This window comes from Melanostigma gelatinosum (genome assembly GCF_949748355.1).
Source record: "Melanostigma gelatinosum genome assembly, chromosome: 3".
NCBI lineage: Eukaryota > Metazoa > Chordata > Actinopteri > Perciformes > Zoarcidae > Melanostigma > Melanostigma gelatinosum.
The window spans coordinates 18,116,940-18,139,495 of NC_136636.1; the positions used below are offsets into that span (position 1 = coordinate 18,116,940).

The following is a 22,556-nucleotide window of genomic DNA, read 5'->3' on the forward strand; positions in this document are numbered from 1 at the left end:
AGTTAAACACAAATCAACTACCAACAGTTTGCAGAGATGCAGGCCCATATAAGAAAAACCCACAAATCTGGTCGAACAGAGATGCAAAAGGAAATGCATAACCTTCCATTCATCTTTTCATCTTACCTAGCGTACGGTAAAGAATGTAGTCCTGAGTCTAATGTCCAATAACTGTAGTCATTTTTGCATAGATACAAAAGTATATTGATATATAATAATAAGTAATACTTATTTTAAATGTAAAATGCATAGAGAGCAGTTTGCTAGATACTGTATAAAAAAACTGAAATACAGTATTCTGTCTGCTGAGCTATAGCACTGTAACCTTTAGAAATGGCCGTAGAGAAAGAGATAGAGTTGCCACCTGTATTCATGAGATGTTAATTGATCGGCCCCCTCATCACAAACTGATTAAGATCCGAGTCTCCCATCAGTCGCGGCAGTGCTGAAGTCCTTTGACCACAGTGAGGCTGCACTGTAGCATGGCACCACAAGATAATCGAAAACATCTATTGATTTGAATTAAGTCTGTATTGTGTGAGGGAGTGAACGGAGGTTAACTGAACGTCTTTAAAGCGATATCCTCTGTCACACTGTACACCAATGTATTGGAATGACAGCAATGATGATTTGTACTCCAGTGATGAATACAAGTTCTGTATCACTTGGAAGCCATTTCAGATGGGACAAATATGCGTCACTACCCTGTGTGTGTGTGTGTGTGAGTGTGTGTGGTTCAGGCAGGGCTTGGCAGGGTATGCCGTGCAGGCAATTAAAACGTCCCATTAATGCTTTGTTTGACAACACTCAAGCTAATCCCATCATATGGCAGGCAGTGATAAGGGCACTTTCTTTTCTCGGTGCCTGTCTGTCTGTCAGTCTGCTGGGAGCAGATATGCTATCAGTAGCCTGTTGTAAAGGTGAACGGAGGGAAAGCATGAGGGCTCAGTAATATTCTGATTCAGCATTAGTCAACGGGAGAAAAAGGGATCCTAGTTGAAGGAAAGGCGCGGCAGTGTACACTAGAAACTAGACAGCCTCTGACAGTTTAGGTTCTGTGTAAACGCTGCAGACATTTAAAAAAAAATCTTCAAAGAAAATGACAAAACAAACGTTGCGTTGTTTGTCCATGCCCTCCAGAATGACACATGGAAGTGTTTTCTGATCTGACGCCCTTATCAGCAGGACATCTTTTTTCTGTCCCTTCCAAAACCGAGACCAATCCCTGTTCAAAAACAAATCGTTTTATGACATGACATGGGTTAGGTTTGGGCATAAAACCGATTTGACCGGGAAAGATTGTGATGTGGTTAATGTAACTATTTTGTTAATGTTAAAATACTACTTTATCAAGGTCATGCTTAAAAAAACTATGTTGACTGACTGTTCTTTTATAAGCAATGGATTTGTTGGCGTGTTGGCTGTCTGACTTTTCCCCCCCAAAACTCCCATTAATATACCCATCAAATATCATAATGATGTCTCCTATTGTAAGGACCATTGCATAACCTCACTGCATCATCACATGAAACAACTGTGGAAAACTACAGCCTTGCAGCTATAAGATAAGCAAACAGAGTATTCTTTTCTCTATGCTTTCCATGCCCCATCGTGCTGCGCATGTCAGCGCCCACTGATTGTGATGCGGTTGGAGAGTGTGCATGCAACTGGGAGCCTTGGCCAAGCTGGCAGGAAGGGGAACCGGATTACCATATCCACAGTGTGTGTGTGTTGTTGGGGCCCTCGAGCTGACTTCTGAGCTGCTACTACCTCTGCTAGACCGGAGCTGTCAGAGCTGCTCCGCTCATGTCTGTGTCATCACCACAACTGACACTTCTAGTGCCGGCGCATGCTCAGATAAGCAGACACAGACTTATATATGCATACTCACAAGGACACGCTGAATCACATGCATGCATGCACACAGACTCGCACATGCTCAAAAACAGTGTCATCACCACGAAAGTATACGAAAATCACCTTCTCTCTGTTTCTAAATTTGTCTCTCGCGCTCTCACACACACAAGCACAAACGTACCATTCAATAACCTGCACCAGTGCTTTTCAATGCTTATGAATAACTAACTCTCAAAACTGAGAGATTCTTGGATACAAAGACACACCAGACACATGGATCTGAGCACACACACCACAGTATTTTGTGTTAACAAACAGGCCTGGTATTACTGCTTTAAAGGACATCCAAACATGGCAATAAACTATTTGTATTCATATTATTTGCTGAACGTCGTAGTATTTCACATACCGGTAGTTAAAATCATCCATGGAATTTTTCACGTCTACTCTACTAAACCTCATCCCTTGTACTTGATAGCTATAGGTTCAAATTGTTTCCTCTCAGTTCAACGGATGTACCGTCCCCTCATTTTCTGAGGTGTCCAGCTGGAGAGCAGCTATACTGTGCATCAACTGAGCTACCAGCACCAGTGCTCACCAAGATACGTGGTGTTATTCAGGGAAAAGAGCTCCAACGGCTGCACACACTCAATGTAGAAGATCCTACATGATATCTCTTGTCGAATGCGGCTTTTGGAGGGACGTTATTATCAACACTTCCCGATCTCTGCTGTGCTGAGCTTGAATACGATTGCAAGGAATGATGATGTCACTGCCAAGATGCCAATTACAATCTCTGTTATATTCTGCATTCACATAATCCGTTCCATGTGATTAGGTTCACTGAAATGTAGTAAAGCCTATGAGCTGTAGTGCTGGAGTCTGCTACTCTGCTCTCACATGACACACAATACTTGCTGCATTTTATATCCAGCACGCATTAGAGCATGTATTTACGCTGTCATTGCTCTGCTCAGTCTTTTGATTTGCCAAACCTGCTGCTGCACTGCTCACCTGAAAACGCAACAGATAACTGCAGAGAGCCTTAAAATGTGCCTGAAACGGTGTGACCTGGGTGTGTTTGGATAGGACAAAAACAATATTTCAAATCTTTCATTAATGCATCAAGTGTTAACAAACGTTTAGTAAAAAAGACCCAAAAGAGATTTATGTTACAAAAACAAAGCTCATCATATGTTGAGATTACTGAGCCACCCTCTAAAAAATGAACACGCATGTAATCCAGACACGTCATTTTAAGACGTGCTATTTTATGCTTTTTTTCGTTATTTAATTCATACTTTTCTCAAAATCTCATGCGCAACGTCAGTATTTTTATTTCATTGTTCCCTTTCCACAAACTCTTCGAAGTAAAGACGTCTACACATTCTGTACTTCTTTCCCACTGTGCATTTAGTGATGATTTGGCTCTCTGGATCATAACAAATGTAGGATAACTACAGCATAACAGCAGGGAGATGGATGCTGCATTGTGACCGGGAGGGATTGGCTGTCAGCCAGGACGGCTGTGGTGATTTTACAGTATATAATAAATGTTTTATTAGCATGACACTGAGGAGGTTATTGTCATGCAAAACCATCTCACTCAACAATGCAAAAGAGAGGTTGGAAAAGCATTTCTATACCTTTTAAGTCAGCGCTTGTTTTATTTGAAATAAAAATGGTGTTTGTAGTTTCCACAATTACGCTATTGTGTATTTTTACCATCGGCTGGTAAAATAAATATTTGTTGTGTGCGTTTAAAAATGAATATATAACATATATTCCCTATATCCCCGAGATTACATGACACAGATATTATAATCTATAGGTCTTTATTTATTTTTTGCAGATAACATATATTGCAATCATGCTTTTTCATATAACACCATCTAAAGACATTTATTATATGTTTTTTACATAGAATATTTTACATTAGGCCCATAAAACAGCTAGAAATATACAAAACAATGTTCTCTGACTAGACATTTCTATTACATTATTGTTATTGATATTAATATTATCATCTTAATTATTACTCTACTCTGTCATTGTAATTATATATTTGTTTTACAGTTGATAGAGATATCTGCTTTAGTTTCTGAGATAATAATATTATTGCAGAAAACAGCAAATAATATCACTTTTTTTTGTTCAACATTTAGACAAAAGAAAAACTCAGGTTGTACCGACATTCACAGATACATGTATTACACAGTCCAGTTTACAACATCATTCAAGAGAGAAAACTGCAGTATGGTAACTTTATACAAAATTCATGGAACCCTTTGTCATTGCACATTTTAATTCACATATCTTTGAAAAAAGAACATAGATAAAAGAAAATAAACGGGACTGGTTCAACCTGATTCCTGTCGCATGTAGCTGCCACAGAAGCAAATTTTCTTGATCCTCCTTCATAGTAATACAGTGATATCTGTGGTCTGTCGCAAAGTCAGCTTCTACATAATAGGTTTTTATATTGCCGAGCAAACTTGATATGTAGTAATAGGTTTTTCTTTACCCTATGAAAAGGAGTAGTTTCAGTCGTGTTGGCCTACAGTATATAGCATTCGTCTATGTCCTGTTGTGTTAACAGTGCTTTTGCTGGCTTTGTCCGCTGACTGAGCCAAAGTTTGTCTCTCCTTATCTGATATTGGAAATCTGCACCTAGCCACAGGATACAAACACAGTTTGGCTTCTACTAAAATGACTGAGTGAAGGCCATCACAGTTCATTTACACTGAAAGAAATGATGCTCGCTGAATAGCACACAGAAAAGAGAAAACAATTTGGATCAGCTTTCGAGTGTGCCCATGTACACACACGTACACACACACACACACACACACACATCTCTATATATATCTCTATATATATATATGGTTTGTGTGTTTATGTTTTGTTGCCGCTTAAGGTAACATGTTGGAGTAATGGGTGGAAATGGCAAAACTGCTGATAGTTTTTTTTTTTTTTTTTTTTTTAATATAGCATTAATTGTTTCAGTGTATAATGGTAGTATCTGAGAGCTGAGAGAATTTGGTCACTTCCACCTTTGTTCCTGAGGAGTGGGTTACTAAATAGATATACAAGTAAACGGTTCCAGTCGGAAAAGTGGAGCTATCATAGAAATCCGTCATGCAGTCTCCAATGCAGCAGCCACTGCAGTTTATTCAATCTCACAGTTTAAAATATAGATTTGAATTAGCTTTGACTTATTGCAACACAACTCTGTGTTTCCACTTAACTGGTTGTCAGGAGAAGGAAATTCTACTCTTTCTAAATAATGTCAGGGATAAATATTGTATGCACAGTGCAAATGTGGGATTTATGTGTTGGCTACTCGTTAGAGGTGGTAGTTTACAGATCCAAAAATTGTGCTTGTAATGTAATGGATGCTGTATTTGCTACCGTACTCTGTTGCTCTTCAGAGAGACAAAAGGAGTTGCTTGATTTAATCCATATATATTCAGCGGCTCAAATGTCTGCACCAATCCTTCTAACACAAGTATGATTTTGGTCCTTCTCACTCTCACATATAGAAAATGACCTAACAATTATTCTACAAAAAAGATTCAGACAACATACAAAGTTATTGTTCTTTAGAAAACAAAGAAACAATTATAACAGTCTCTTGCTATGTATCCTATGTAAGTTATTTTTGCTGTTGTCACAAGTTTCAATCGAGCCAAAATAAAAACTGGACACTTCAAAATCCCATACTGTACTTGTGCTTTTCAAAGGTATAGCCCCAGACATGGTAAACATTTCAGGTGAACTGCAGGATCCTGCAAGGGAGTGATAGTCTGGCTAAATTATATTTTACACATACAAGCAGATTTGGCCTTACCTGTTGCACATTCCCACATTGTCTTTGCCATAAATTGGTCAGTATTCAAATTTCACTTCACAAACTTTCAAATTGCATTTTTTTCACCTACTACACTGCATTTATTTTAATATATGTATTTTATGAACAAGCAAAATGCATTTAACCAATATTTTTCTTTGTACAGTAATTGTAGTTTAGTAGATTAATTAATATCTTCAAAGTAGCACAATACTATTGAATCAACGCGGGCCTCCAAATTAAAATTATATGTTCAATATACAGTAATTTCCGAAGTCACATTTCCTTTTCTAAAAAGACTAACTTTTTTGCATAATGAAATTCAAAATATCACAACAGTTTTGCTGGGTACTTTGTTTTTTTCTCATAAGTTTTATAACTCTGTATTATACAAATAAACAAACAGAAAAACCCCTAAAAGTAACTGTAATCAGGTTGGTCTCACGTGTCCCCAGGAGGTAGGTGAATAAAAGCAGACGTGGAAGTCTGGTGGTCGTTCCCAACCTTGATTATGTTTTTTTCTGTGTAGATCGGGAGTCTGCCCGTTGCGACAGAGAGAGAGGCAGATGTTTCTAGATGTAGGCTTCCTCGTTGGCAGCGTTCTGATTCTGGTTTTCCGTCTGCTGGTCTGGGCCGTTTTCCTGAACCTTCGGCAGTACCACAGGCGTGAACATTATCCGCAGACGCTGAAACGGAGAAGCACGGATATCACGCAGCTGAAGAAATCACTGATGGTGTTGAAATTACAATGAGACACTGTCACACAGCTTTAGCAGGGACCAAACAGCTGCAAAGTTTGTGAAGCAATAAGCTGTAACAAAACACACCAGCTAGACAGCTGTGTGCTTGATGAATGGATGTAAACTCATCAAAAGACATCCACATAGTATCCCTGATGTGATATATAGTGAAATGGTTAAATACAGCTTGAGATATGGCTGACAAAGGAAATTAAAAGCTAATGTTCTTGACATCTAACTAATAAATAATTCATGGCTCAAACTTACTGATCCCACGAAACTTAATCAAACCATCCTGAACCTTTCAAATGATCTGAACTCTGGGTGCAGTGTTGGACCTGGGATTCTGCAGCATTTATGTGGAGTGTTTGTGAAACTAAACTTCCGCCTGGGTGCAGGGCTGGCTGATTGCTACAATTAAACAATCAACCATCAGCTGGTACTGCAGGATCTGACACCTGCACATCGCATTTGACAGCCTCTGTTGCACTGCCTGCAATTATGGCCCATTCATCAGCGGTGGCTATGAAGCTATATCTGTCACTAGGGACCATATAGATGCAAGGTTATTGTTCAGCCCATTATGCATGACTGCAGATCAAAATGCTCTTAATGTAAAAGGCATCCAAAAGGTATTATTGGGATCTGATTGGGATCGTCAGATCAATAGAAATGCGGCGTTTCTGCTGCATTCAAATGATTGTCATTTTTTGAGAACTGGTAAAGCAGAAAGGCATCTAAAATTGTTTTACAGGACTAATTAGGAACTCTATTTACTCATCCTTTTATCACTGTTCTACTCTTCACAGCGGTTTATCTCATCTTTACCGAGCATGCCTATGTGTTCGCTAATTACAAAAGCATTGAAACCCAGTGCAGTTATGATGCATAGAGCAAAATCACATTGGGCCAAGCTGAGCATTTTAACATCCAGTGTGAAAAGTGTTTTTGCTGCCAAATTACATATCGGGTACCACTTTCACAGCTAGCCAATATGTTATATTGTATATGTAAGTGGGTATGATATAAGTCCTGGATCAGTATATTCTGGTAAACATGTGTGAGCCAGACTTTTTGGAAAATAAATCTACAGGGTGACCTTGAATGTGTATCAAACTTCCCATCATGGTTAAAACTGACTTTACAATCTGCAGGGCTTATACGGCATTACATTATCCTCACTACACATCAGCCCCCTCTGTGTTCCTGTGTTGGATTGGTCTATCATACTGTATGTAATAATATGTTTGAGCCAAGAAGTAATCCACTCGAAACTCTTAACGCAGAGCCTGCCTCGCTGCTGCCTCGCTGCTGCCTCGCTGCTGCCTGCAGATTAAAATTCAAACCAGCTAACACAGTAGATGTGTGAAATGCTCAGACGTGGGTGCAGCGATGTGCTCTGGGAAATCTGCGGCAATCGTATTAGCATTAGATTAACTAAAACTCTCCGTATTTAGATACCATAATACATACGGTATGTGTAAGTTCAGTAACACTTCTTTTAAGTGTATGTATTTATGATTTAATTTGCATGTGCAGATATTGTAAGCATCTGGTAAAATTGGCTTTGCAGCAGAATTATTCATTGCTTTTTAGCAAAAAAGCAGGTAAAATAGTGTTCTTTAAGTGAAATACAACTATTTGACTGAATTCGCATTGATCTTACCTCTTTGTATGTGCCTTTGAGTGTGAGGAACATGTAGCCCATGTAGCCAGGGATGAGGATCATCGAGGAGAGGGCCATTAACCACCCAATGCCCTGGCCCCAGGCTGGGAACACGTAGTTACCCATGGTGAGGGGAACCATCTGCACTGCACTAAACAAGAAGACCCCCTGGACAAGAGGGAGAAGGAAATAGGTCTCAGCATCTTCTTCATTATCATGTTTTGGCACACAAAGTCTAAATTGTAAGCTATGAACATTGTAGCAAAACTGCAGAATAAGATTTTGGTCTTGGATGATCTTTGGACATAACAGACGCACTTTGTGATGTAACATGGTGAGATAGTAATGCATTTTAAGCATAGAGCACTGACAGTTAATTAAGCTAATCGAAAATACATAGCTTAATTTTGCAATCATTCTCAATATGTAGCTGTACATGAGACCTAATAAGCCTTCCCATTCGCAGGTTGTTCAATACCAACGCTTTGTCACGTCCCTCGGCGTCTGATACTGACCCACAAGTGACCCTTTAGAGTCCGTATATGAAGCACTGGGCTTTCAGGTTACTACAATGTAAACCCATCGACGTCATTATTAAAAGCTTAAAGAAATTTTTTGTTTGAATACACAATGGAACCGTGTGATTGCAGTGACTGCAGTGGAGCTACCCAGTGCGGTAGAAAGTGACGCCAAGGGTCCTTGACTGATAAGGTGTTGGATTAGCCTAACTACTGTCCTCGATGGGGTGTTTTTTCCCCCCTTTTGCTGTTTGGACATGTGCATGTTCACCACAAATAACACTTACAGCCACAATGAGCGGAGTGAAAACGACCCAGCAGGCCTTCCACCACAGACAGGGCCTGTAGCCAATCATTTCCTCAATGTTGTCATAGAATTTGTTCACACCTGGAACCAAAGATGAAGCACCATGAACACAGTTTTAGTTATTGAGTTGTGTGACAGTAGATGTGCTCCAGACAGACAGACAGACAGACAGACAGACAGACAGACAGACAGACAGACAGACAGACAGACAGATAGATAGATAGACAGACAGATAGATAGATAGATAGATAGATAGATAGATAGATAGATAGATAGATAGATAGATAGATAGATAGATAGATAGATAGATAGATAGATAGATAGATAGATAGATAGATAGATAGATAGATAGATAGATAGATAGATAGATAGATAGATAGATAGATAGATAGATAGATAGATAGATAGATAGATAGATAGATAGATAGATAGATAAGACATAAGTGTGGCTAACCATAAAACCAGGAAATTGAGATGCACTCAAAGAAGACCAAGAAGAGCAGGCACATTCCACTAGCTGAGTAGTAATCAAATAGCTTGAACACATAGAGTCCACCCTGTAAAAGAAGAGAAGCAGAAACCAAGGGGCAAGAAGATAAGACACATCAAGGTGAAGGGGGAAACGTTAAAGAAGCAATTATAGTCTTGAATGTGCAGGACATGAACTAAATCAGTGGAAGTGGCATCGAAGGACAAGCAGGCAGAAGTTGAAGCCTCTTTGCCAATTTTAAAGCAATGCTTTTGACCTGCTGCACTGTAGTCCGGAACAGAACAATGAATGCCAGCCATTTAAAATAAAGCATGTTATCAAATGTTTGGAGATAACAGTGGACCTTTACAATTACCGTACACAAAGATGTTCATTTATATTTTTATTCCAAATGAAATTTGGTCGTTAAACAGCAGTGACCAGTGTTTCTCTCTGAGGCGCTGATCTTTTATTGTAATCATAATTAGTTACTAATTGATGAAGTAGATTGAAGTATTTTGACAAATTTTATGACAACCTTCCAGTTAAATTGTCAGATATTTTCTGTGCAAAAGTGGAATTTTTTAACCTTAGGTGGCTGCTAGAAGTCATGCAGCCCCGTGTCCTTAAAATGACATTCTCATACAAAAAAATTGCATTGTGAATGACATTTTGAGGTTTATGTATTTTGTCACGTGTAACGTTTGCGGTTGAAATAACACAAATGAGTCTGCGGAAATCCATGTATCGATGAGGTCAGGGTAGTGGATAGGTCAAATAACACAGGGCTTTCAACCGGGCGACTGACGTTTGAATCTCGAATAAACCAAGTACATGTTGGTTCTTGCTTACAGACTCAAACATGATGCGAGATGACCTAAACCACTTCGGCCAGGAGCTACAGTCTCAGAGGGCGTATTACCGCATGACCGCTTTATTTAGATGCTGGTTGGATTTCATATGACGGCCACTTGGAGAGTTGAGTTAACAACCTAGCTGAGTTAAGACTCCTGCAGGTTACTGGGTCAGCTGCTGAGGACACAACAATGGTGTCCTGTAGGATTTTTACAAGTCTGTGGAAATGTTGTATTATCCTAGGACAGTGCCAAAGTCAGAAATGTAAAATATGGAAGAAACTAAGGCATGTTGGTGTCTGCATATTTCAAGTGTTTATTCAGTTGATTAAAGGTGAACTTGTTGACCTTGTGCAGCGTTTCTACTGGATTCTGCAAATATTATGAAAGGAGGACAAATCCCCACAGTGCGATATACCAACCTTGTCATTAAGATAGGAGGCTGCTGTGGGTGTTTTTGAACTAACTTGCCTGTAATGTCTCTGCAAGTCAGTGGATTATCCAATAAGAAAGACACATTTACCTGTGTGATGTTGGACAGTCCAATAATGTAAGAAATAAAACAGACAACTGCGATGAAGATCTCTCTGCGTTTTCGGAGAACATGAGGGAATTCATCAACCAGCGCAGTTATGAAGCCTTCCACTGTGCAGAACTGGAGAGATGGCAGAGTCATGTCAAAACTGTGTTACGTAAAACACTGGCATCACAATAAAAACATTAGGAACATTAGCACTTATCATTCTGGCACATAAACCACAACATAGACCATTTTTGTGGGGTTATCTTTACCTGGCTGTCAATTCCCAGCATCAGCAGCATGGAGAAAAAGAGTATGGCCCAGAGAGGAGAGATGGGCAGCTGGGTAACGGCCTCGGGATAGGCCAGAAATGCCAGGCCAGGTCCTTCAAAAAAAAGACACAATTCATACACATTGTGACATTGTGTGCTTACAATGGCATAAAATATCAGTTAAAAAACAAATTGGTATATAAGTTTGAAAAGATGAATGCTCAGTTAATTTAAAAACATGTTGTCTGCCATTTTTAACACACATACTCAGCCGTAAAGTAGCTGTAATACTCGATAAATCCAAAGTGTCCTGGGAGAACAAAGTGTGAGTGCTGAATGTCAAATGTGGGTATTTATAAAGGACAGAGAGTTTTTTCAAAATTACCGAGCAATTTTTCTCAGAAGTGACACACTAACTTATGCCAAACTAATACTCAGCCTTTTCGACTGAAAGAATAGCGTCTCGCAATTTCAAGGGCTAATTTTTGCGCAGTCACAAATATCTCTTCTCTGTGCCGATTGTTACTATCGACTTTCAACATTGATTGCAATTACCCGAGGCTGCCACATCAGCGATGGGTCTCTTTGTTACATTGGACATGAATCCCACGATGGAGAAGATGACAAGGCCAGCGAACATGCTGGTGAAGGAGTTGATGCCGCAGACAATGATAGAATCTCTGCGGGGGAGAGACAAAGCACAAGGCAGCCATCATTGTCACGCCGATATCAATTCCTTATCAACCCCGTCACACATTGTCGAGATGCACCGGGGGGGAGGGACGGTGGAGAGACATTTTGCATCCTGCAGTAGCACAGCAGCTGAGTACATTTATATTGACCTGTTCTTCTAAAATGGCAGTTAGCTCCAGCTGTTTCAAAATAGCTGGAACAATAGATGTGCATATGTGGCCTGCAGACCAGTGTTTATCACAGGATATATGACAGAGGCTAAGGCAAACCTGACGTCTGCGCCTATGAGTGTAAAACAGAGGGTAGAGCCAAAATAATGATAAGACTGATACAGCTGGAGGCTAAAATAGTCCCAAAATAGAAGGTACAGCAGACACATTGTTGCCAGGAAACCCAAAATAATCACAGGAAGAGACATCCGCATAGTCTCCTTACAAATAAAAAAGATGTACATGGACTTGTATAGAGCTTGTCTAGTCTTCCTACCACTCAAGCGCTTTAACACTACATGTCATTCACGCATGAACACCCATTCAAACACTGACGGCTACCATGCAAGGTGTCACCTGCCCATCAGGACTCTGACTAACCATTCACACCCATTCATAGCAATTTGGGGCTAAGTGTCTTGCCAACCGCCAATCCTCTGATTGAGGGACCGCCCTGCTCTACCACTGACCCCCAGTCGCCCCAGTGATATGTGAGTGACTGGTGCTAGACACTATGAACAGGTATTGAAAATGCAACATATTATAATCTCCTACCTGTATACGTTGTTCTTGAAGTTATTGTAGCTGCCAAGAGCAATCAGAGAGCCTAATCCCAGCCCATAAGAAAAGAAGATCTGAGTGGCAGCATCCAGCCACACCTATCACACAAAGATTGGAAGAAAAGAGGCTCAATTAACCAGGTGCAAAACACAAAGTTGATCCTAAATAGAGATATTTCTTTTTTTTACTGTTGAATTTGTCTTGTTACTTGCATGCTTGGTCCTATCTGACCCACTCTGATCCCATTGCATCCCATCTTGACTTAACTCTGCCTTGTCTAATGATGTCTCTCCACACCTCATCTAGCTTCAGCTCATGTTCTACATGAGCTATAACGATGTGACTAAGTCATTTTGTCACAATCATTACAGAATAAAAGAGAACATGATCATCATAAAAAAATAATCAATACTATCATAGAGGGATTTTTATTAACCCACAACTGGTAAACTTCAGCCTTTCAACAGCTATCTGAGCTTTTTGCTTTGCTGCTCAAGGGAAAATATTTAGTTAGTTGGATGTTTTTTTCATGGCTGTGTGCTAATATACATCGTTTCTATGTTTTTGCTGCCCATGCAATTAATAGTCATTGGTATATCATCTGCATCCACCTTAACAATTAGATAAATGCTTCCCTGAACAGAAACAGAGAGCATACCTCAGACTCCTTCAGTTTTTCAAAGTTGGGTGTGATGTAGAAGAGAATTCCATCAATTGCACCGGGTAGAGTGATGCCACGGCAAAACAGGATGAACAGCATAAAGTAAGGGTATGTGGCTGAGAAGTACACCACCTGTGGGACACAAAGTTATTGTTAGAAAAAAATAATATTGTCGATCTGAGCTCAAACTTGTTAAATCACACAGCTAGTGAGCGTCATTTAACTTTTAATACTTGTGCTGCAGGGCAACCGAACTGCAGAAGAAGTGAAAACTGCTCAGTTGTTCGACTCCTCGTGAACAGCGTTACAGTACTGTGTGGCACCATTTCCACAGCACAGAGCAGCACAGTGACCTATTCTGCCATTCCCTGGAGGCGAGATGACCCCAGAACGGTTGGGTTCAGCACACTCTCAGTGCACTATTCCCTCCTTATCTGAACTAATTTGTGTTATCAAAGTCAACACAGTTCAGATCAACATTGAGAAAATGAACTGAACAAGAAGTGAACTAACATAGACTGCCATTGACACTCCTTTTTCTAAAATAAACAATGATGAATCTGTCATAAAACAACTATTGATATAAAAAGTACAAAAGGGTAATCACACAGGTTATGGTTTTGTAATGTTGTAGCTCAGTGGGCAGAACATGGCTTCATGGCAGTCAAATGTATAGGCCTTTGTATCCCTTTGTGGAATGTGTTGGTTCTTGTCATAGAGTGCTTTGGATATTGGATGTGTTGAATGTTGTATTGCCTTTTAAAGAGACACGGACAGAGAGCGGTTGGCAGAGTAATGCATGTCTCACCCGAGAAGGGATAAAAATGTTGTTTTAGATCATTTTCAAATATTTCATGAATTTATTATACTGTATTGATCCAGGAAGGGGAACTTTGTCCCTGCATTTGACCCATCCCTCTATATAGGGAGCAGTGGGCTGCCAATGACAGGCTCCCGGGGAGCCGTTAGGGGTTCAGTGTCTTGCTCAGGGACACTTCGACACGTGACACGTCCCAGTCAAGGATCGAACCTTATGGAACCTTATGAAACCTTATGAAAGCATTGTCACTAGAACTTACATTTTTGCTCAACCTGCACTAGTTTTACACTTGCACAAAGATAATGCAAATTAAATTTGCAATGGATTTAAATTTTCCAATTTGTTTAGTTTCCGTGTTTGTCCTCTACTTACTTTGCCAGTCCAGCTGACCCCCTTCCAGATACAGAAATAGACCAGCACCCATGCAATGGCGAGTGTGATAGCCAGTGGAATCCTGATCTCCCCAGGCTTCTCCAGACCATCGGTCATCTGGTGCATGTTACGTCTGCAGGGGAGTAAAGTGGGCTTACTACAACGCACAAATACATCCTTGATCTCATACATGCAGCATGCATGGGTGCACACACAAATATGCACGCACGTGTCTAGATACTCACAAAAATCCCTCTCCCTGGCTTTCCTTTCTCACCCCTGAAGCTTTTTTAAGGCTCCACAGTCAAAGGGAGTCATGCTTGCATGTCTACACGCTTTTTTTTTTGCTCTTATGACAAAAAATGCTTAGGTTTGTTTGAGGCCCTTTATTGTATGCACACAATTTTTCTTCCTCCAGAATGATCTGGATGGATGGATGTTAAGGGATTCGGTGAACCATCGGATCCTCAGATCCAAATGGCCATATCAGACTCCAACCCTGATCTTGATTGTGCACAGTGGGACCATGACCTTAGCTTAAATCCCTTTATAACAGAGCAGTATCCTTGTGATCTAAACAGACTTTTATGTCCAGCTTACTCCCAGAACTCCACCACAGCGCTGGTGAGGTTTTTGGTGTCTGGGATGCTGTAGTTGGTGTAACAGTTCTCTGTGTTCCAGGAATTGCCACAAGTTTGCCATGGTAGCTCCTGAAAATTAAAGGAAAAAAAAGAGAGACAAAAATCACACAGACAGCTCTTTTTACTTGAACCACTCTCCCACCGTCGGGTCCCATTCTCCGTGGCTGTCAAGCAGCCAAGACCATGATACTCATTGAGATTTCATGCTTTTCTTGGAAGAGTGAATGCCTCATCGCCAAATGCATTCATCAATACCTTCTGTAAGGGCTAATTATGTGGGAAAGGAAGTAATAAATGTCATACTCTGTTAACAGCAGTTCACCCCTATATAAGAGCTGTTGGCAATAAGAACCTGCCACATAACTTCAAGGGTTACTATCTCAAAAAAATACAACCTGGAAAGAAAAACTGTGCTTTGTTGCGATTTAAAGGGGCATTTGTGTTAAATGTTTTTCAGAAGAAATCAAGGAAACTAGGCTACCTAATCTCCTCTACATTTTCAAGGTATTCAAGTCCTATTATTATATCATTTTATTAGAAAACCACATGAATATAAAAATCAAATACTCACAGTAGTGAAGGAGTTGTACAGATAGTAAATAGCCCAGGAAATGATTACAATGTAATAGATATTTAACCAGAAGGACAGAACAGCAGCAGCTATACCCACACCTGAAACAATGGGAGAATACAGGCATCCTGTGTTAAGAGATTTGTGTTGACATAAAACGGGAATATAAATATATGTACGATTTTTTAAAGTATTGGTATTTTACTGGGGATACACTTTGGGCCTCTGTTTCATGATTACAAAGCAATAATGACCGACTTTGTAATCAACCTGGCCTTTATGAAGCAGCCAGTTAACATACAGCGTATAGTTTAAGGGCTTATGGATAACGTAAAAGTGTCCTTTACCTTTAAAAACCGGGGCCAGCTTCCACACTCCAAGTCCTCCAATAGAAGTGTACTGACCAAGAGCCGTCTCCAAAAAGAACAGGGGCATGCCAGCAAATACGAGGGTCAAAAAGTAGGGAATCAAGAAGGCCCCTGAATGAGAGGTGAAAGGTAAAGGTGTGTAAGTGCAGGTGAATAATTAACGAGTAACATTCATAATAATCCAGATAAGATATTTGGTAAAACGAGCATTTCACTCTGCGCCCCTGATTAGCGTGCAGGCTTTCGCTTGTGCGCAATTACGCACGGCTTAAATGGGGAGAAATACAGCTTTATTTTATTAAAATATTCCGGAAGCAAACTGGCAGGTTTTGATGTCGAGATCTTTACATTCCTTTTTGTGAATGGATAAATGAAAAATTGCCAAGGAAGTCCTCATTACCTCCTCCGTTTTTTCCACATAGATAAGGAAATCTCCAGACATTTCCGAGTCCGATTGCGTATCCGACACAAGAGAGAAGAAAGTCAAATCTCCCACCCCACATTTCTCTCTCGGGTATCTCATTTTTCGTCTTCTGCACTTTCACCACCAAGGTTTTGGGTTTGTCGTTTGGTGTGGTGGGCGCGTCATTAACTGTCTCCGTTAAGACGTGTCCGTCCGAGGCTTTGGTCCCGTTGGTGGCCATGGTCACTGTGCGTGTCGGATCGTCCTGATCAGTGGAGAGGAGGGGGTTTCAGCACCGGTCCAGGCAAACAGCAGCTTCTCCGTCCTGTAGCTCCCAGAAAACTGCCGCGTGAATAATCGGGGTGATGAGAGTGATCAGGAGCAGCTTAGCAGCGTTCCAGCGACCCTGAAAACAGAATGATATATGTTTACATCTAGAAAATCACAAGAAAAACAGGAGTAAATCTACTTTTTTGAAATATTTCATGAAGTTGAATGTCAGGTCTTACTAATGAGGGCTAATTGCCGCAATGCTGCCTTAATTGTTCAATATATTTACATTATTCAAAAAATGTGTGATTCCGATTTTCAGTTCGATGAAACTGAAATCATGTTCCCAATTAACCGAATAACCTCCGAAAAAAAGATGTCACCAAAATGCTTATCAATGCGGACATACTGGCCTTTTATGTTGCTGGTTAAATATCATTTTCCAAGATTACTGTGGATTCAAATTCCATGCCATTTATTCAGGGGTGGATAGAAAGATGTGCGGTGAACCCCACGGGATCAAATAAATACTTCTCATGCATTAGAAATCACTTTTAATTGCCTGGAGTGAATGCACGCTAGCAGATATTTAGAGCCGGCTCTTGTCCTTGAGTCATTATGCTCTAAATTCAATGGCCCACTTCCAGCTGCTCCGGTACAAGAGAAGAGCGATTAAACACGTTTAGGAGTCAGGCGCAACGATAATGTCCAATGAATCACCTGGAGAGGCTAATAACTCACTGCAGTTTTTGAATAGACATTTTCATCAAGTATCTGCGGGACAAGGTTAAGATTTAAGTTAAGTATTTATTTTACTTTTATTAATCTGCGGTAATGCAAATAATACGCTTCACAATGTAAGTACATGCTTTTAGCAATGTTCTGTATTTACGTTATTTATTTATATTTACTTTTAAAATGCAAAATAAACGTATTATGCTCATGATAGTTAAACAAATGAAACATAGAGCGCGCTCTCTGCGCTCTTCTTCAACTTGCGTGCGTAATAGTGAAAGGCATTAGGCTATATGAGGCAACACGGTTACAAATCTTTTGATGTTTTAAACAGTAAGCGTTTTACATCCAATCTGTTAATAATAATCCAGGTCCATGTAACATTTGACTTCAAAGAGACGCACACCCTGAAGACAAATTGAAATTAAGTGAAATAAGAATTAGGTGTATTTTTTCCCCCACACAGATCACACATTTACATTAGACACATTTAAAATAGTTGGCTGCAGGATTGAAAGATCAAATTCGCTAATGACCCTCCTGAGAGTCTCTTGCGTCGAAAATAAGCGCAGTCGCACATCCGTGCACATTGCCAAATCGGCATATTCAAAATTCCTCAATGATCATCGCTTGTAATAAGCATGTCAACGAACACATATATATCCCCAATCTATACAAATGCATGCATACTGTGGAACAGAATACTTACAATAAATCCCTTTTATTTTCCAGATTGTTTCCCCGATGGGAAAATCCGATTTTTAAAAAGTTACTTCCTTGCACTTTTACAGAATAAAACCAAGGTGAAAACTTTGCATCCGACGACAGCGGGCAAATATATGATCCTGAGAGGAAATGATGGCGAACAAACGCGTCTTTTAGAGCGAGGTGCTGTCCTGGAAGGAGTGGTGCTGAAAGAGAGGAGGTGAGAGAAGACGGGGAAAGGAGCTGCCGCCGTCTGAGTTGAAGCGAGCAGGGACGTAACATGGAGCGCAGGATCCTCACTCTCATCTACATAGCGTCAATGTCACCTCAAAGTCGACCCACCCCAACTCCAACATTTCCACTACTGAGATGGCAGCGGGTTTGAGACAGGAGCATCCTCTTGTCTGAAGGTTTTATATCCTTACTCCTGCAGCTTCTTTTTTTTTTACATCAGCAAGTTCTCTCTCTCTCTCTCCCTTTCTCTCCCTCATTCATCCTTTCTTGCTCACTTGCAACCAAGGTTGTGATAAAGCGTTACATCTCTGAAAACACCAGTGAACTATTTATTCAGAAGTTCTCCTCCACACCAGCCCTCTCTTGCCTCTCAGTCAATGAGCTTGTAGATGGCTTCAATTTTAAAGTTAAAAATATTATTGATGCCATTGCACCCACTAAAGTGAAGGTTGTCTCGGGTAAGCAAAGATCTCCTTGGAGAAATGCTACGCTGGTCAAAATAGAGAAACGAGAGTGTCGGAAAGCTGAGCGCAGGTGGCGAAAAACAAATCTCCAGGTTCACTGTGACATAAAGAGAGACTTCGCAATTATAATTTGGAACTTAGAAATGCAAGGCAGTCATTCTTCTCTGACATCATAACCAAAAACAAGAACAATACACGCGCCTTATTTGCTACCGTCGACAGGCTAACAAACCCTCCAGTGTCGGTAGCTCCTGAACTCCAATCCACCTGGGCATGCAATCAATTTGCCTCCTTTTTTACTGACAAAATTCAGAAAATTAGACAAGCAGTCAGTGCCTCCACACCAACCACAGGATATGTGTTGTCCCGATCTCTGAATAACATCCATTCAAATATCATGACACAATTTCATTCAATCGACCGTAGAAGCCTAGAAGACATTATACAACATCTGAAGTCATCCTCCTGCTGCTTGGATATTCTACCAACACACTTTTTCAAAAATATTTCAAACTGCATGACGACTGATCTTTTACAAATTGTAAACACATCCCTTCTCTCAGGTGTCTTCCCACAAGCCCTAAAAACTGCAGTTATTAAACCACTCCTAAAGAAAGCTAGTTTAGACTCCGCAATGATGAAAAATTATAGGCCGATATCAAACCTCCCATTTTTAAGTAAAATAATTGAAAAAGCGGTTTTCCAACAGCTGACCGACTTCTTGGCCGTAAATAACTGCTTTGATGTTTTCCAGTCAGGCTTTCGACAGCACCACAGCACTGAAACTGCTCTTGTTAAGGTTTTCAACGACATCCACTTAAACATAGACAATGGCAGAAGTTCAGTCTTAGTGTTACTAGATCTCAGTGCTGCATTCGACACGGTCGACCATGCCATACTCCTAGAAAGACTAAAAATATGGGTGGGACTCTCTGGCACAGCACTTAACTGTTTTGAATCCTACTTGAAGGGCCGAGAATACTTTGTGTCTGTAGCTGATTACACATCAGAGCTGACTAAAATGACATGTGGTGTTCCCCAAGGTTCAATACTGGGGCCCCCTCTGTTCAACATCTACATGCTTCCACTAGCTCAGATTATGGAAAACAACAAAGTGTGTTATCATAATTATGCAGACGACACACAAATCTACATAACTATGTCACTAGGGGACTATAATCCCATACAAGGGCTGGGTAACTGCATTGAACAAATCAACAACTGGATGTGCCAGAATTTTCTTCAATTAAACAAAGATAAAACAGAAGTAATTGTTTTTGGTACCAAGGACGAACAATTGAAAATCACCGCTCAGCTTCAATCACTGATGTTAAAACCCACAAACCAAGCCAGAAATCTAGGTGTAGTTATGGATTCAGACCTCAACCTGAACAGCCATATCAAGACAATTACAAAATCAGCCTACTATCACCTGAAGAATATATCAAGGATTAGAGGACTTATGTCTCAACAGGATTTGGAAAAACTTGTCCACGCATTTATCTTCAGCAGACTGGACTACTGTAACGGTGTGTTTACAGGTCTCTGTAAAAAGTCCGTCAGAAAGCTGCAGCTGATTCAGAACGCTGCAGCTCGAGTCCTCACTAAGACCAGGAGGGTGGATCACATCACTCTAGTTCTGAGGTCTTTGCACTGGCTTCCTGTCCAACAAAGAATTGACTTTAAAATCCTGCTGTTGGTTTACAAAGCACTGAATGGTTTGGGACCAAAATACATCTCCGATCTGCTGCTACCTTATGAACCATCCCGACCCCTCAGGTCGTCTGGGACCGGTCTACTTTCTGTTCCCAGAGTCAGAACTAAACATGGAGTAGCAGCGTTCAGTGTTTCTGCTCCACATATCTGGAACAAAGTCCCAGAAAGCTGCAGGTCTGCTGAGACCCTCAGCTCATTTAAATCAAGAGTGAAGACCTTTCTGTTTGCTGCTGCCTTTAATTGAACCACGTTCAATTAATATATTAATCAATTTCCTGCATTTCTGCATTTTATTTCTTACACTGTTTTTTAATTGTTTTTGAAATCTCCTTTTCTTTTGCCCTGTGTTTGGATGCTTTTAATGGTTTTATGTGAAGCACTTTGAATTACCTTGTTGTTGAAATGTGCTATACAAATAAACTTGCCTTGCCTTACTCAGGGGCCAGTTGATGCTAACTAACCAACTTAATAAATAGACTCCATCAAGTTGCCATAAACAACACTTATGTGACACATATTTTTATTTTCTAAACTTCCATAAACATTTGGGTGGTGAACATGAAACAGCTAGTGTAATGTTGCACCAAAAGCATCCATTCCAAAGTAGCTGATATAGAGGAAGATGCCAATGGCTGCTTTAGGGGATTTGCTCCCCGGCAATTACCGTCAGACTGATTTGCTTTGAACCTCAAACTACCTGATCTCCCCTGGCAACACACGATAAGAGGGTCCCAGCCAATAAAGGGAGTCAGGGTGTGTGAGATAAACTGAAAACTGCTCATAATCTTCTTAGTCAGCTGTCTTCCAAAATGAAATACCCATGTGGAACATCCCAAATGAGCAGTCTTAATGCAGACTTTAACTCCCACATCGAGATAAATTATTATGGTCTCACTGGGAGATTAGACTCTCACAGGGTTTAATAGTTAAAGTTTTAGTTGTGAAAATGAGTAAAGGATTAAACAAGTGTTAATATTAAAAGAACATCTACAACTGCCTTTAGGAATGACAAACGTCTGACTGATGAAAACTGTGATGGTGATTCATTTCTCCCGTATTTCAAGTTTGTTGCAAAGCTGTAGTGACACCTTGTAGTGATATCTTGGTGGCATAGCAGCTTCATTTGAATGTCAAGTGGAATCATATGCAATGTCATGGCTTATGTCGTTGTTATGGATGCTTGCAAGTCTGGACTGTATCAAAAACATTTCAGAAAATGTTTATATTCTCCCATTCGTTTGATGAACTTCTTTTCCGTATTCCTTGTCCCACACCATCCCTATTTCTCTCACGTCTCACTTCCTTTGTTAACCCCCTGTGCTCATCTGCCCAAATCTTTCCCTTCCATCTTTTGTTCTTTTTGTCTCCGTCCGCCATGCTGTAGGCTGTGCAGTGCTGATACAGTGCAACAGAAAAGCCACACCACTGAGAGGGAAGGAAAGAACGCCCAGATGGTGAACCAATGAGGGGGTGAGCTAACCTTCTAATGATATGAAACGAAATCGAGCATTTTTAATCCCAACTGGCTGAATGGCCTGCAGGCTGTGGCACCTCAGATGTGCAAAAAGCCTCCCATTGGCCTGCAGCTCTCACACGAGGGGAATTCAAAATGCCACAGTGATGAGAGCTGGTGGAGCTGCGCTTGTGGCCCTGGCCACACCTGATGGCGAGACTGTGTGCAGTGGAGCTTGTAATTACAGAAGGAGGTGGTAGTAATAGAGAGTAGAGTACAGGCAAACACACAGGCAGACAGCTGGCCCCCTGTCAGTTTCACCGCACAGAGATAGGGGACAAAAGTGATGTTGTGAAACTGTAGAGCAGATTATTGTGAGAAAGACAAAATGGCGATGCAGATGATGACAGTGATAATGATGACAGATGCATTGTTTAATAAAGGCGTATTTACAGAGCCTTATGTTGCCTCTCACTTTCAGTATTTCTATGAGGTTTTGCATACATACTGAGGCTCTTTATGTGTGACATACATATTATGACTGTGAATAACACCATCCCAAGTATACCTCTTGGAAAACTGAAATGAGCAGGATTTGAGTGTATGTGAAGTATTTGTATATTGACA

At 40.5% G+C, this 22,556-nt stretch overlaps 1 protein-coding gene across 1 annotated transcript; it reads right to left on the reverse strand.

Annotated features, from left to right (window-relative positions):
• Nucleotides 1–3,801: 3,801 nt before the first annotated feature.
• On the reverse strand, nt 3,802–16,667 carry slc6a1b (solute carrier family 6 member 1b). The gene is made up of 14 exons (XM_079266253.1): nt 16,350–16,667; nt 15,929–16,060; nt 15,582–15,682; nt 14,970–15,079; nt 14,370–14,502; nt 13,175–13,309; nt 12,511–12,614; nt 11,609–11,733; nt 11,054–11,166; nt 10,785–10,916; nt 9,393–9,495; nt 8,919–9,019; nt 8,114–8,281; nt 3,802–6,393 (listed from the first exon to the last, which is right to left on the reverse strand). Exons 1-14 carry the CDS (start codon nt 16,591–16,593, stop codon nt 6,280–6,282), a joined length of 1,815 nt encoding a protein of 604 aa, XP_079122379.1. The 5' UTR covers nt 16,594–16,667; the 3' UTR covers nt 3,802–6,279.
• Nucleotides 16,668–22,556: the final 5,889 nt, after the last annotated feature.

Excerpts from the sequence above, each read along its gene's own strand:
- slc6a1b (XM_079266253.1), bottom strand. The coding sequence starts at position 16,593 with ATGGCCACCAACGGGACCAAAGCCTCGGACGGACACGTCTTAACGGAG. Across the intron at positions 13,310-14,369 it reads GGGTCAGCTGGACTGGCAAA|GTGGTGTACTTCTCAGCCAC; the intron begins GTAAGTAGAGGA and ends TGTGTCCCACAG. Across the intron at positions 11,167-11,608 it reads CGCTGATGTGGCAGCCTCGG|GACCTGGCCTGGCATTTCTG; the intron begins GTAATTGCAATC and ends TTTTTTTTGAAG.